This window comes from Porites lutea, chromosome 4 (assembly GCF_958299795.1).
Source record: "Porites lutea chromosome 4, jaPorLute2.1, whole genome shotgun sequence".
Lineage (NCBI taxonomy): Eukaryota > Metazoa > Cnidaria > Anthozoa > Scleractinia > Poritidae > Porites > Porites lutea.
In genome coordinates, this window is record NC_133204.1 from 378,687 (window position 1) to 394,569 (window position 15,883).

The 15,883-nt window shown below is 37.1% G+C and overlaps 2 protein-coding genes across 3 annotated transcripts in view; one reads left to right on the forward strand and one right to left on the reverse strand.

The window, feature by feature from the left end:
- Positions 1–1,255: 1,255 nt before the first annotated feature.
- Positions 1,256–2,224, reverse strand: LOC140933096 (adenosine receptor A2b-like). The gene has a single exon (XM_073382611.1). It carries the CDS (start codon positions 2,222–2,224, stop codon positions 1,256–1,258), a length of 969 nt encoding a protein of 322 aa, XP_073238712.1.
- Positions 2,225–6,507: 4,283 nt separating this feature from the next.
- Positions 6,508–15,883, forward strand: part of LOC140935085 (MYCBP-associated protein-like) — a 40,913-nt gene continuing 31,537 nt past the window's right edge. For both annotated transcript variants that reach the window (XM_073384619.1, XM_073384618.1), the window contains exons 1-12: positions 6,508–6,665; positions 6,997–7,169; positions 8,735–8,841; positions 9,941–9,999; positions 11,431–11,537; positions 12,129–12,155; positions 12,772–12,852; positions 13,292–13,367; positions 14,070–14,142; positions 14,606–14,652; positions 15,106–15,169; positions 15,548–15,630. In XM_073384619.1, coding sequence (XP_073240720.1) covers positions 6,611–6,665; positions 6,997–7,169; positions 8,735–8,841; positions 9,941–9,999; positions 11,431–11,537; positions 12,129–12,155; positions 12,772–12,852; positions 13,292–13,367; positions 14,070–14,142; positions 14,606–14,652; positions 15,106–15,169; positions 15,548–15,630 — 952 coding nt within the window. In that variant the 5' untranslated portion in view covers positions 6,508–6,610. The remainder of the gene's footprint in view (positions 6,666–6,996; positions 7,170–8,734; positions 8,842–9,940; positions 10,000–11,430; positions 11,538–12,128; positions 12,156–12,771; positions 12,853–13,291; positions 13,368–14,069; positions 14,143–14,605; positions 14,653–15,105; positions 15,170–15,547; positions 15,631–15,883) is intronic.

Genomic DNA, 15,883 nt, shown 5'->3' on the forward strand with positions numbered 1-15,883 from the left:
GCTGTATAAGACCTCGACCAACTCTTGAAACCGGGTTCATATAACAGTTCCAGGTGTACATATTTATATAATTTAAATTGCGCATACCTAGTACGCGCCTCACTTAATTCTCTCTATATTCCTCTCGGTGTTTTACCCGTAGCTGAAATAAGCGCCACTCTCGTATAAGTGCCGCACCTATAACAGGGAAAATAAAACAAGCGCAGCGGCGCTTAATCGATCATTTACGGTACTTGATGCCCGTAATTAGCTGAAGCTAATCGGGACGGGCAGCGGGCAGCGGGCAAAAAAAAATTACAAAAACAAAACCAGACGCACTCCAGTTTGTTTGTTAATTAATCATAGTTGCATGGCATTGGTGATTGATCCCTAACTCGAGTTCAATGGGCGATCGCGACTACATGTATTCATTTTTCTAAGTACCGTATTTGGAAATCCTTGCTGGGCCTCATTAATTCCCTCAAAGAGAACAGCTTTGCACGTACTGATCTGTTTGCACATTTTTTTTTCTGATCGTAGGCCTGATCCGCACTTCTGGATCTCGAATTAATTATCGTCTATGTTTACGTTCTTATGATATTTTCGTGTTGCTTGATGCCCCCGCTGAAGAGCTCAAGAACGTTAGCTGTTAGAGTTTTTCATTTTCGAGACTGGTCAGCTCAATTTCTGTTCAGTACCAAAATGCATTTGAGGACTTCCTTGAAACCGAAGATGCGTTACCTGACCTTTCCTCTCTCAGAGGTGTTGCCGAGAAGAATGCGAAGAAACTAAAGCAAAAATTGTTAGCTGTAGAGAAAATTGGATTCTAATACCAGCGCAGTTTTTCCGCCTTCTTTCTCTCCAGTTTTGTCTTGCTTGTGGGAAAGTTAAAAATGAAGTAAAACACTTTCATTTTTTGTGTCATCTGTTCGTTCGTGTTTTAATCAAACTGGAGACAGGCCTACCGCAGCAGCAAGTGGCTGAACACTAAACGACAAGGACAAATAAGGTCTCAAAATCGTGGATAATTATCCAGCTGAATGTACCAGTTACATTCTTCGTGTTGCCCGCCAGGGCAGGAGCCTGAAAAATGCAAGAAGTGACCTAAATCTGGGTTTTTTCTTCGTTTAACCACCCAATATCTGTATACTTATATTTGTTTCTAATGATAATTGTCTTCAATATCTTCTTTCGAAGTGTTGATATTGTATGGAAAACAGTGTTTTAGACAAGGCGACTTTGATCTCAGTATGTTACGTCTCATTGTCAGATCCTACTAACGCAAGTAGTAGTCCTCTTGTTGCGAGCGGCGCTGGCCATTCTCTTTAACTGACGGACGAAGAATGAGAGACTTAATCGCAAATCGAATGCGTCTCATTTTCCAACAGTAAATGAAGGGATTTAGAGATGAATTAAGAAACAACAGTATTCCTGTATAAGGGTGTACTTGCTCAATCCATGTGTCTTGGCCAGAGCTTTCAGTACGTATTGCAGCGGAAGCTACGTGAATAGTAACACAGGGTATATAACAAATTGAAAACACAACAAAGACGTAGAATATACTTATTGTTGATCTTACAATCTTGGCAACATTCGCTATATCACTTCTTTGCGTTTCTTGTTGAACTTGTAGGGTCTTAAGATGTTTGGTATGCCTTCGTACGACTCCGTGTATCTTGCAATAAATCGCAGCGTTGACTACAAGACAAAGAACCTCCATTGCAATGAAAAAACCATCCGCTGTTTCGATCAAACGCAATCTGTAAACTAGCGAAAGAACTGCACTGAGAATCCAAATAAAAATCACCACAGAAACGATACGTTTACGAGTCACCAGTTCTTTGTATCTTAGGTGAAGATAAAGAGCCAAAAATCTGTCTATGGTTAGAGCAGTAACACTAAAGAATGAAGCGTAAGTAAAGAAGCTAGCGGGGATGAGACAGAACGGGTTTATGGATTCATGCAAGACAGTTAATGTGCTCTCACCTTTTATGTCTAAAACATAAACGGCAATGGTTAAAGGCTGCACCAACAAGCCAATACCAAGATCAGAAACTGCCATACTAAGAAGCAATATTTTCAGTGGTATTGGCAAGGCCGACGAACCTGGTAACGCGGGCTGTGAACCAGCTGACAAAGATGAAATTTTTCTGATGGCATGGATTGTCAGACAGTTAAACACTACAGCAATACAACCAAGGACGCCATTGAGAACGCAGATAACTATGTAAGACGAATATGACATGTCTGCTACTTTCTTATGATCAGAGCCTGTGAAGAAGAAAACGAAAAGCAGTTTCAATATAAACTTAGCCAGACTCAGTCGATGGCTTAAATGATCAGCGCCACGCATACAATCTCCGTCTGAACAGAACTGCCGTTGTAACTGAGTTAATGAGTGCTTCGCCGGGCCACTTTATAACTGATATCTTCATTGCGAGTACACTTAAAGGAAAAAGCATAAATTGAAGGAAAAAAGTGCAGCTGAAAAATGAGTCACCTGTGTCAGCTTAAGAATCAACTTCCTTTCCGTTTATCTAATATTGTGGATGTCCAGTGATGATAAAGGTATTGAGTATAATATTCAGTACCGACTGGTAACGAAAGAAATTGTTTCATGTCAGTATGAATAACTCACGGTTTAAGCCAGTATTTCTTTTAGTAATTTACATTTTCCCAGCTCTTAAGGTTGTTTCGGTTTAACAGCTTGCGAAGGAGACAACAATTTTGTATCCGGTAACCAAAGGAAATACGGACAAAAAAGTTGACTACCAAGCTAAGGTAACTGCTGCGTGATCAGAATTAAGAGGGATCGTTACCTGACGAGCATGTGTTCAACAAATTTCAAAAAAGTCAATATAATGCGGAAACCGCGTTGGATCAACTTCACGGCGTCTTCAGCATGTGTCAGATGGGTTGATAACAAGAGCTAGCCCTTATCTGACGTCACTGGGACACGCGCGGCAAATAAACCCACCTGCAACCCGGCCAGCACCAGTCTGCGATTTTAAAAAGTTTCATAAACGCAGGTAAGCTGAAAGGACTACCCAGGATGGCGGATGGGGCCAATTTCGGCGAAATGTTCCGTTTACAAACAAGGCTTCCTTTTCAGTTTGTCATCAGTCACGTGCTACAAAAACGTATTGCTCTTAAGAGACCCTAAATGAAACAGCAGACACCTGCCGAAAAAATTTCGACGTCGCAATAATATCTAGCTCCTCTACTATTAGTCTTGCTTATTAGTTCCTTTTGTTTATAATTTTTATAGCTTAGCAAATGCTCCATTCGGACCAGTACTTCTGTTTTGTTACGGTGCTTCAGCCCTGACTGTTCGGGAGAGTAAGGCCAGCGCCAAACTGTCGAAACTTTATATTTGACAAAACCCAATGCTAATGTTTTGGCTCATTAGGATCGTCTCATGTTTGACACTGGCGTTAATTAGAAACTCACAAGGAAAAAACAAAGAAAGACGATATATGTTATCACTCTAAATAATGGAAGCTCTCTGTCAAGGTTCCCTGCAGTGCGTTCCTTTTTTTGTACCATGTGATGTAGTCTTTCCGTCAAAGTCCTTTTATTCTCATTTCCGGTTCTGGTTAAAAAATCTACCGCTCGGGCTTCACGCTCGAGGAAAAAAATGGGAGCTCGACTTGTAGGTAAGTCTACATGTGATGGAACAGCTGCGATTGGCCGCCGGTCTCGCTTTGTGACCCGTGACAAGTCAACCACGTTCGAGACGTTGCTAAAACAACTAAACCTGCAGTCCCCACTTAACTAAAGAATTGTTAAAATGGTCACCGGTGTTTACAAAGCTATCCATGGGTATAAAGTCCCTAGAGGAATAGGAGAGCTATAATTGCATGAACGATCAGCTAGTTATAATCTTAGAGGAAAACACATTCTCGAGCTACCCAAAGTAAATACAACCACCTATGGACTTAAATCGTGGCGTTATACTGCAGCTACGATTTGGAACGCTCTTCCGAATCAGTTTCGTGCCGCTAATAATATCGGAACATTCAAGAACTTAATGTCTAAGTTGGATTTCTCAAATTTTACATTTTAATCGCGCAAATACATGTAAATACATTTTGCTTAGTTTTAACATCATTATGTAATAATTTTGTGATCTACTTGTAGTTTTAATAATTTTTAACTGTATTTATATATTTTTATATAAGTTTTTATGAGAAATCTTCTCTTTCTATTATTATTTCTAGCTTATTTATTTATTTTTTGTGGCATGTCTGTAAAGCAGCTAATTAGCTAAGAACATTGACCACGTTAAATAAAGGGTATTGTATTGGTATTGTATTGTATTGTTAACCTCAAGGCACTGTGGTTATATATACAAATTGACATGAACAATTTAAAAGAGCTGGGTAACTGTCGAGTTATCTACGCTGTAGGCAACTGTCCTCAGTCCTGCTATGAATAAATTTGCACCATTCTATTTACATGCGAAAGTTTTCGTTGGTTGGTAATTATTGTTTCTATACCCAATATAACCATTTCTTCTTTGTTGGCGTTCGCAATTTTTGTGAGTACTGTAACCCATCGAAATTTCTCAAAGCTTGATATTAGATACGCTCTTTTAAGTGCTTTTAGTTCCTGCCTTGTTTTGTCTATAGTATCTGTTTTTGTCTATTTTGACTTCAAGTACTAAATTATTTTAAATTATAGGGTAGCTATTAATTACACACTTTATAATGCCTTATTAGTATGCCCATTATCAAGCTATAAAAATAGAAACCCTGAAAATTAAACATAAAGGACTCTTGAAGGATTTTAGACAAATCAATGGGCCGTCTATAGTTTTCAAATTGCTTTGAAACCTTATAATGATTTGATAGCTGACATTTCCTTCGATAAGTGCTTGTAAAAAACCAAAAGTTACAAAATATTAGCTTCAGCCAACACTGCTTTGCAGTGTTTCTTTCTTTCTTAGCCACCACTGAAGGTTTGTGTTGCAAACCGAAATATAATTCACCATTTTATTTTTGTTTTCCGTCTTTCTTTATTTTTTCTATCACTTTTACTGCCGTAAGGATCAGTTTTAAAATAGCTTTTGCTACTTGCGGATTCAGTGTTTTATTTTATTTTTGCAACCAAGATTTTCAAATAAATAAAATTGTTGTTGTTGTTTTTTACTGTTTTAATCTTAATATTTGGTATTAAGGATTTTATAGGGTCAATAGTTATCAGCCGCTGTTCGGGAAAGGGGCAGACCCGAGAAAGCGGTGGAAATCGGGCCTAAACATTTTACTGATTGTACTGTTGTTTTGCCTTCACAAGAGTTTCTGCTTTACAGTAACCTGAGATTAGGCCCAATTTTAGCAGTTCTCAAACATTCTCTCTAACGGCTACCGCTAAAATTCTATCTTCGTTTCGAAAATAGAGCCTGATCTCAGGTTAGCTTTACAGACGCCTCCCTGAGTAAATGGACAGTGGCTCCCTCGCTGATGTTTGGCTAAGTGCCTTTTGCAATAATTGTTCGCCAATCCTTCAAAGCCTATCTTACCCCATATAAACGGGAGTTGACTGGCTTTATCGTGGCAGTCATGCACCTATCAATGTCATGCCGGCGGGGGGGAGGGGGGGGAGGCAGGGCATAGGGTGGGGATTTGACTTTTTTCCAAAATTCGCAATCAAATTCCCTGCCCACGGGCAAATCATTCCAGTCAAATGTAACCAAATTTCCCCACCCTAGGCTGCACATTGCTGTCAATCCCAAGGCAGAACCTAAGAAAGGCACAATAAAAATATCTCCAAATAAAACTCTGCAATCTTTTACGGCTGCAATTATACGTTTTAACCATAATCCGTGTTACACTGCGTAGAATACCTAAACTTTTAGGACAAAATCCACATTTTGTAAGTCTAAATATACCGTTCTTAGTAAAGGGTACAAAGAACGTCAGTTTTACAAGTTTACAGTGATTGTAGCGAATGAGCCATACACTAATCAATTGTACTTGCAAAAATCGACTTGATTTTTCTTTACTTCCGTTTACTTTGATTCCACAGTATTTTAAGAGGTTCAATTGATCAAAAACACGCTAAAACAAACGACATTTGAAGACAAAACAGTGAAATCCACTCAGCCTTCGCTTGTTCTCATTGGCCTCCATGACTTCCTGATCTTTTCAAACCGTATGGCGCATGCGTGAAGCGTGGAAGCGGGAAACATATGTTCGGTCTCAGTCTTTTTCGTCCTAGTCGGCAGTCAAATATCTCCACGTCGGGCGAAGAAAGATTCAAATATCCACTCCCCCGGGAGAACAAGATCGGTCAAATGCCCTACCCCAGGGACAACAAAGACTATCGAATCCCCACCCCATGCCCTGCCCCTCCCCCGCCCCCGCCGGCTTTACATTGATAGGTGCATTATTATTCATATCGGGAAAGCCTACAAAGGAAAGCCTGGGCATAAGGATGACTCGTTTTGAAGACGAAAAAAATGGAAGCTCCTACCCCTCCCTCGTGTAAGTATGAATCAACAATAATTTGTTGTCAATATGGCGGCTGTTGCTACGAAAACCCAGTGGATATTTTCGGTTTGATATCTGTCGTATTTCTTTATTTTTTTTAGCTGGAAAGAGTTTTTTCTTGAGTGGAAGACGCCTGCGTTATGAGTAACAAGCTTTCTAGCAAGCCGTCTAAGAAGGACAGGCCAAGATCCACTGGTAAGATTATCTTTACACACTGCAGAGCTTGCGTTCGCAATTGCTACTCCAGTCAGTTCTCATGTTCTGACGTTAAAATTTCTCGTGATAAATTCAAACTACGACTTTAATTAGATTTATCGAGGATTTATTCACTGAAAAAGAAACTCAATCCCAGCTGCTATTGTTAAAAGAATATTATTATAACTTTTTGCAGGCCTTGGGCAACTCTCATAATCAATTAAATGTATAATCATTATATTGAATTCATGTATAATTACTGAAGTAGTCCTTAGTTGTACATGTTAATGCAGGCTGAATACATTTTAAAGACGGTCTGGCTGTGTTCTAGATAAGAGTGCAAAGACAAAAAAGAGAGATGGTGGCACCCCCGATAAGATGGGCTCACCAGTTGGATCAGCTGTGCATATTCAGGACGAAGTGTGTACAGGACCGTCTGTTGGAAAAGTTATCAGTGGTGATGACATTGATTCTCTTGCAATCAATTTAGATGAGCTGAAAAAAGTAAGTGCATGCAGTCCTCTGGACTCAGAGTTGTACTTAATTACTGCACTTTTCACAAACATGCAAATTCTGAAGTTCAAAACCCAACTGGCGATTGCGTTTTTCACTGCCGTCAATCATCTTAACAAACCTCTTAGGAAACAAAACTTTACTTTAACAGGTTCAAAAGGTCATGGTTTGTGATTTGTGATTGGTTGAGTTCGATCCGTTTTGGGTGTTTCTGTGTTTCAAGATTCGTTGCTTGTGATCGTAATTATGATTGACGGCAGCGAAAAACGCAATTGTGAAGGCGGCTTTTGAACTTAAGAGTTTGCATGTTTGTGAAAAGCACAGTAAAAAAAGACTAAAACTAATGATGCCCATACAAAAAGAGATGCGTGATCAGTAAATCTAAACCCCCAGAGAAGACTTGCAACACCATTGGATTCAGGCAGTTTATTTAAGCAATAGACCACACTTTCTATGGGTTTACCAGTGTGATAACCCATGCGGGATGTTGGGAGAACATGAGAAGAGCTTGAAAATCACGAGCTGAAGGCAAGTGATTTACAAGCTTTTCAAGCGTTCTCCCAACATCCCAAGTGGGTTATCACGTGGGTAAACCCATAGAAAGTGTGATCTTTTGCTTTTATAAAATAACTTTAAGTTTTATATGAATTTACCGGCACAATAAACCATAGGTTTTTAACCAATCACAATGTGCATTCTATCTTACTTATTTTATAATAATTTATAATTATCCTAATCATACAGATGATGAATTACAGTTGTATTTTACCCTAACATACATTTAATATTAATAATACCTAAGGCCCATCGAAAGAGTAAATCACAAAATCACAACTGCCTATGGAGTAGGTGGGTTGAGAAAGAAAAGTGACAAACTGCTTATGTATTATAAAATGCTGCTTGTTTGCTAACAGTGTAAAATTCTATATGGCTAACATATATATCCTATTACTGCTGTCATTGTGGCTATTTATGCGCTTCCCACCACAAGAAAAGGTTGTGGTTGCCGTCTTTCAATGTGGGCCATTCCATTCAAAGGTCTAGATTTACATTAATCTAAAGCTGTATATTAATATCCACTCAAAAATTATTGTTACTATTAACAATGAAGCTAAGTCTCATGTCTGTGAAGAAGTATGCGGATCGAAAAGGATGTTGATCTGCATAATTCTTCTTATCATACTCAGCCGCATTCAATAATTGTTTTATTCACAATGTTTCTAAGTTCTTAACTTAACTTATATTTCAGCAGTTTAACCATTTCAAGTATTAGAAGATGTCTTTATGGTTTCCAATGTATTTTTTTGTGCTGTGTTTATTGTGTGACAGTGAAAACAATCTATTATGGTAAGTGCCGAGTGGTTATGAGGAATAAGCCAGGGGATTGGAGCCAATCAGAAATGGCAAAGTATTTTGAATGAATAATAACAATTATTGTATGCTTTTGTGAACAGGTTGCTTCTTCCAGATAAACCACTCTTATCTCCTTCTTTCAGTGCACATCAGAAAACATAATAATTAATTAAACTCTTAATTCTATGTTAAAAATTCTACAGGTGCATCCTCCTAAAAAACCATCAGTTCCCAAACCATCGGCAGCCATTACTGTACGTAAGGCGAGGCTCAAACCATCACTGGATCAAAACCAGCCAGTTGGAAAGAGGTGCATGAATATTTGATAGTTAAAACATTAAAAATTTCCTGACTCAGAGCATTCAAATTTTTAGGGTTCAAATATTATTTTCATGCGTTTCTCTCAAACTTCATCAGGGATTAACTGAGAGTTTAGACCATGTGACATAAATAAATTTAATTCTAAGTTATAATTATGCTAAGTCCTGCGTGTTGCATTGAGTCCTTGAAAACTCAACAAAACTTTGTCACCTTTTAGACAAGTAGACCTCATTTATCTTTATCATAGTTTGTAGCCAGTCAGGACAGGCAGCCTGCAAAAACAGCTGTCTTCCCTTGCTCCTCGCCGCCAGGGACAATTCGCAAGGAGGGACATCTCTGTCTCTGCATCAGAAACTCCATACTTATCACATAAATCAATGTTTACCATAATTTTATCCGGTAAATTAATTCAGTTTTTATGGTTCTCCTGGTTGATTATGGTAAAATTCTGTATTCTTCTGTGAACAAGCTCAAGCAAAACTCAGATGCTTCTTTAAAAGCTAGAAGAATATATATATATATTTTTTGTACTAGGTTCATCTCTTTTACATTTGACTTTTGTGGCCTTTTGTCTTTTGTTTGTCACTTTAAAACGATACCCGAAACTGTATAACTGCTACATCAACTAATTAGACCTCCTGACCAAATTGCGGAAAGATTTTCTGTCATCACTTTACATGTAAAATTTCTGTCGCTGATGCACAAACATCCCTCCTGCTAAAATGTCCCTGGTGGTGAGGAGCGAGGAGAGATGGTCGTTTCCTCAGGCTACAGGTCCAGAAATAGTCAGGAAAAAATTCTTATTTAATAAAACTGAAGGCTGGAAGACACTTTTAGGTTACAGTTGTAATGTAAAGGGATGTCTGTTGTTGTTGATGAAAAAGGTGATCTCTCCTCTTAGAACTAGATAATTAAAAAGTTATATAAAGGGCTGTTAAGGACAGCTGATGGTTGGTACTATCTTACATTGTGTTAAATCAATGAAAAGTCAAGGAATTTGTTATAAAATAGCATTATCGTATCTGACTGTGATTTTTTACAAGACAGTGTAGTAAACATGTTAATTTTTTTAATTGTATTTTCAATAGTCTGACTGTAGCACGGCCAGCACCACCTGATGCTCCTCTGGTAACCACTCCTCTTTATGGTGAGAAATAAGCTGTTTATTTACAAACATAAAATAAATAAACCTGTTCAAAATAATTTTGATTTAAAATATTTTAAAAAGAAAACCTAGTTACCAGAACTTAATTGTAGCTTTTCATTAGTGAATGATAACTTGTACCTAAAGTTATTACAATTCATTTGGAAGGAGTGTATTCAAGCAGCTAGAGCGCTGGACAAATTTACAATCTTAAGGCACTGTGTACAAGTCCTGCCCTTACCACCGGCTGGATTTGTTCTCAGTAGTCCCAAGTTCAAATCCTTGGCCGCGCTTGTAAATTAATAGCAACTGGTTTGCCTCCTAACATTTTGGTAAATAGTGGTGCAAATGTATATTGCACTTGAATTGTTGGTTCATTTTGAAAAGCCCCGTAAGGGGTGAGGATACATCAATAACAGGTGACCCTAGCGGCTCTTTCCATAACTTTGAATGTAAATTCAACTTGGACTTCAATGTCGTTCTTTCTAAGACCATTCAAAAACGTAATTTGCCTTATTGTAACTCAATCCAGGGAATATATTGCATCTATCTCATGACTAAAGGCTTGGTTACCAATGGTGGTACTTACCTTTAAAAATGGCAACAACTGTTTACGAAAGGAAAATAGGCATAGCCAACAGAAGTAAAGTCATGTGCGAAGTGAGACGCAATCACTGACATTTTTTTTTATGTCGATTTTTTGGTCTAATTAAAAGTTAATGGTACAATCTGCTTCAGTGTTCTCTGTATTTAAAATACTCTGCCATTGAAAAAAGGTGCATAGTGCTATCCATCAGATAAATCACTATCCATTGGATAACACAATTGGTTCGTTATCCACTGGATGCATATGGTGATTTATCCAGTGGATAGTTGAAAAATTATAATCAGAGGCTGATTTATATATAGATGTATAATTATGTTGTGGTTCAGTTTTATCCTTGGGTAAAATTTTATTTCCCTTTGTTTTGGGGCATGGTATTATGTATGATAATGAGTTTAAAACAAAGAGAAATAAAATTTGAATGAAGGATACAATTGAACCACAACATATATAGCCAACTCGTGTTTAACCAGTGCATCACTTTGTTATTCACATTCTTTCCACTTGCGTTACAAACCAAAATACTTGGCTACGTGAGGGGCTTCATCACTCGCTTCTCAAAGAACAAGACACCAAGGGAGCATATATAAGAGTTTCTTGAAACTTTTCTATGTTTGTCTGGGATGGGGAAATAGTTCAATAGTGGTACATATTGTTATTGATAGTTTGAGATGTGTAGAAGACATGGAGTTCTATTGGACAAATGATTTGGTCTACTATGGTTATTATTGTTATAATAAATTGTTCACTTCTGCTGTTGACTGCTCAGAAGCACATTTTTTGAGACGTCAGTTGTAGATCCATTGTTCATGATTCCTTTGTACATGTAGGTTCCACTGGTCCTGTGTTTGATGAAGATGGACAAGTGTTGACTCACACAATATTAGGCTCATGGGAGGATTTTCAACAAGAGGCGATAAAACGAGGGGATATAGAGGTATTTTGTGTATAATCCCGAGTAAAGTGGTGTCAGCTGACTCAGTCCATACATCTGACACTTATTTTCCTTTGATAGGCCATCTTTGTGATAACATCACTTCACCTCAACTACCAGAATTCTCTTTGTTTTTTCCTTGCAAAAAAGTGCTGGTGAGAATTATTTTGCACAAAAAAGAAAAATACTGAAACCTTCTTGTGCATGTAGTAATGTATTGTTGTAATGTACTCAAATGACATCTGAATGTTTCTTTCTCATTCTCAAAAAAATGTCACTATTCTATTTTGAAAGCTGTGATTTTTCTGAAGCATTCTTAAATTAAATTCTGGTTTACCAAAAATATATAATTAGTTTATTTTGATAAAGCCTAATTAGGTTTAACTGTTGTGATCTACCTTCCTCTGATGTAATGCCTAGAACACATGCAGTTGCTTTAGCTACATATGCAACATAAAATAACATCATGTTAAAACTGCCCAAGGCAACTAGGTGATCTCTCTGCTCATAACATATTCAACAAGTTTATTTTAAATCAGGCTGTGGAATTACAGACCTATTATTATTTTTTTTATTTCTCTATTTTATTTCCAGAATCTACCACCCTTCTCTGGTTACAAGGTAAGGTTTGTGCATCCTCAAAAAAGATTTGTGAATCACTTCAGGACCGTCTAAACTCATTACACATATTATGCTTTTACAATCTGTTTATTATATGAACAGGCAAGGGCCAATTCCAAAACACAGCACGTGAACTCACGATCAGCAAATGTTTTACTATTACCAAACCATAAAAAAAAGTAAATTCCTACAAAGAGCGAAAAAATAATAGTTACAATACAGAAAAACTACTTTAAAGCGACTGCAAAATGAATTTAATGAAAAATGATGAAAACAAAGCTGCTTACCAAATGCTGAGGATGACAGGGTTGGTGGTCAGGGCCACCGAGGAAAAAAAATAATCTACTTCGACGAATGTTGTTACGCTAATAGATCCGTAAAACTGGTAATAAATAGGGGCAAGATAACAAACTATAACGAAATTTACATACAGCACGTAACAAAGGAGCGTAATTAACGAAATACGGGAGAGCAAAAAGGAAAATAATACACGATAACAAGTAAGTGAGAAAACGAAAAAACAAAAGGAAAAACATTTACCCCAACATTATACATTGTACATATATAATTATATAGGCAGTAAAATAATTGTCTTTTTTTCATTAACTGTATGTAGTTTGGTGCTGGCAAAGTTAGACCAACTACCAAGGGGCCAAAAAAGGAAAAGAGCTTTTCAAGTCATGTTTGGCAAACAAGGGTGAGAGCAAGGGATTAATCTAATATGTACTTAAGTTATTTAATTTTGAATTCAACCAGCATCAGGATATTTACATTTTAAACTTTTATAGAATATATAACATTCATTTGATTTACATGGATTGTACATGCCTATAATTACACAGCAGTAGCCTACATTTTCTACAGTATTTCAGTGTGACTTGTGCATGTCTGTTTTTCTTTGAATTACCTAATGTGTATATTAGTTGTGAGCCCTGTGCTTGTTTTTTACAAGGCCTTAAAATAAGGTACATACTGGTATATACTTTAGTGGCAGGACAGATATCCCTAGATCTTGATGCATTAATAGTTATCCTGCCAAAATGGTTTTAAAAACCTTATATTAGTACAAATGTCACAGGACATTGAATTAACAAGTTACAGGAGTATACTTGCATAATTGTCGTTATTATACGCAGATCAATGAAAGCAATGCTCTGTCAAACTGGCAACGACAGATGCTGCAGAGAAAAAGGCAACAGCAGCACTTATCCAGTAAGTCAGGAAACCTGCATATATTTTACTAAGAATTAGGCTTTTGTTAGTGTTTTTTTTGCAAGCCACCACTTTGATGGTTGACTGCAAACTCACAAGTCCTCATTGCATACCTCACAGAGGAGATCTTACAATTATTTTAAAAGATTGAATTTGTAGTCTATGAAGCAAAATTTGCAAGAGAATAAAAAAGTACTACATGTTCTTGGGTCATGGGAGCAGTTTCTTCTCAGGCTGACACCCTTGTTTCATGCATCTCTTGCATGTCTCTCACATCATGCATTTTTTCTCTTTTTAAACAGTCGTTAAAATCTAAGTTATTGCAGGAACTATATGAGACCTAATTTTCTCGGCTTTGAACATTTATATATATTGTAGATTTCCACTAAAACTAATTCATATTTATTCCGTGGTAGGTTTTCTCTCTTTTTGTTGTTATTATTCTTATCGCAATAGTTAGTATTAGTGTGTTAATTTTTGTTCTTTTTTCTGTACTTAATAGCTTATTATATTGTCTTTGTAATGCCCCTTTGGGAAATGTAATAAATTTGTATGTATGTATCAAGAAACAAAAAAAGAATTTGAATAAAAATGAAAGACTACCTACAGTCTACCTGTACCTGTTTCTTTCTTAATATGTAAACTTATTCATGACTCATGTGTCAGGGGTTTGTTTTGTTTTTAATCCCTTAATTCTTGTAGATATGTTGAACACATCAACAGACATGTTGGTAATGAATCAGAGTGAGGACTACAGACAAATTCAAGAAAACAGGTATCAGATAGATCAGATAGTCTGTCATAACTGCAGAAATTTTGTAATTAAAAAAATTTTTTCTCTGTGCATCTTAGGAATCTCTTGTTTCTCATTTTTCTTCAATTTGGAAGGTGTGTTTAGAGAAACTTAGCCCTCCGTTAGCATGTTAGCAGATAGCAATTTAACAGCAGGGAAAATTGGGTTCATGATTTGATGGTCTTGAGAGAAATGAAGAGAGCTTGCTTGGAGCTAAAGGACAACATGTTTAAGCAAATTAAAGTATGAATAGCTTGAACCAGATATCTTACTGAAAAATTTTTATTCATTTATGTTTAATAGTTTGTGCGTGGTTGGAAGTGAGATAAACTTCACTTCATATTATAGGCCCAACATTTCTTTACAGCATTAATACTTACAGTTGTTGTAGTGAAAACTGAAGTCATTATTGAGTGGTAACTTGTAAGAGTTGTTTTTATGGTAGGGATGCGATTGACAGGTCAATTCCATCAATGGACTATGGAAAAGGATGTAAGCATTAATTTTTCATGACATGTTATCTACTTCAGTACCTGTTTTCATAATGGAAGGTTTGGTACTAATTCACATAGGCAGTTAGAACTTTCCATTATCCTCCAATTTTGTCACCTGGTGATCTCAAATTTGACACTCAAGCAGAAAAATAAGGGGCTGAGCTACATAGTCCAGGCTGGTAACTTAGGCAAACTGCTGTTACAAGAGTTGCAACTGAGCAACTGAGCAGCTATTACATGTATAACGTTTATCACTTGTTGTAGTACAAGCCTATAAACAAGCAGGGTGCCCTGCTGCTGCTGTGTCCTCAGTTATCATCTATTTCTGCCTTGAGAGATCTGTTCACGACAGCCTTTGGCACATGCAAAGCTTTGCTAGAAAGTTGAATAGTGGCTTTAGGGTAAACAATTCCCCTGAAGTAATGGAGATGTTCTTATGTTAATAATGTAGATCGTGTTGGTAGTGAATTCTGGAAGCAGGTGGAGCAGATAGGAGACGATGAGACAGGAATCACGTAAGTGAGGTTGAACTGCAAGGGGTGGGACTGAGCACATGTGGAAGTGGATGGCGGGGAAAATAGCTTTTCAAATTTTTATAAAAAGTTGGTGAAGTAGGCTTGCAATGAGAGCGTTATTTGAATATCATAATGAATCCAGCATAGTTAGTCATCATCAATCTGCACCTGAATTCATACCGAGCTAACAACAACAGGCATGTAATCTGAGTTATTGCATGTCAGCAGCACGTTTTCTTGTTAGCTGTGTTTCAACTTTTTTTCTCAATAAATAATGTACGCTGTGTTGTGGGGGTTGTAAGTGAAGGTTACATTGATTCAAACATATGTAGCCGGGTTTGATAAAAAGTGGCTTTGTTGTTGTTTATTTACATGTAGCATGACACTTACCCAGACTGAGCGTGGTTATCCTCCAGCCGTTGAGCACATTGCCAAACCTATTTACATTAAGAATGAAATGGGTATGTACCAGTTTTCTTTACTTGTCTTTGCTTGTCATTTAAAACTTGTTACACTGATGCTTGTTGACTATGTAAATACGTTGTAAATCTTACACTAGTTACGATTCAATAAAATACTTTTGATCAGTTTGTATGAGTCACTCTTCCCTTTTATAGTTCCTTCAGTTGGCGCCTTTATACCAAATACTTTTAGCAAACGCTAACCTTGCCACTCTAACACGTTTTATTCCTCCGTGTTTTTACTATATTATTA

Bases quoted from the DNA above. Each gene is read 5' to 3' on its own strand.
- LOC140933096 (XM_073382611.1), bottom strand. From the start codon at position 2,224: ATGTCATATTCGTCTTACATAGTTATCTGCGTTCTCAATGGCGTCCTT.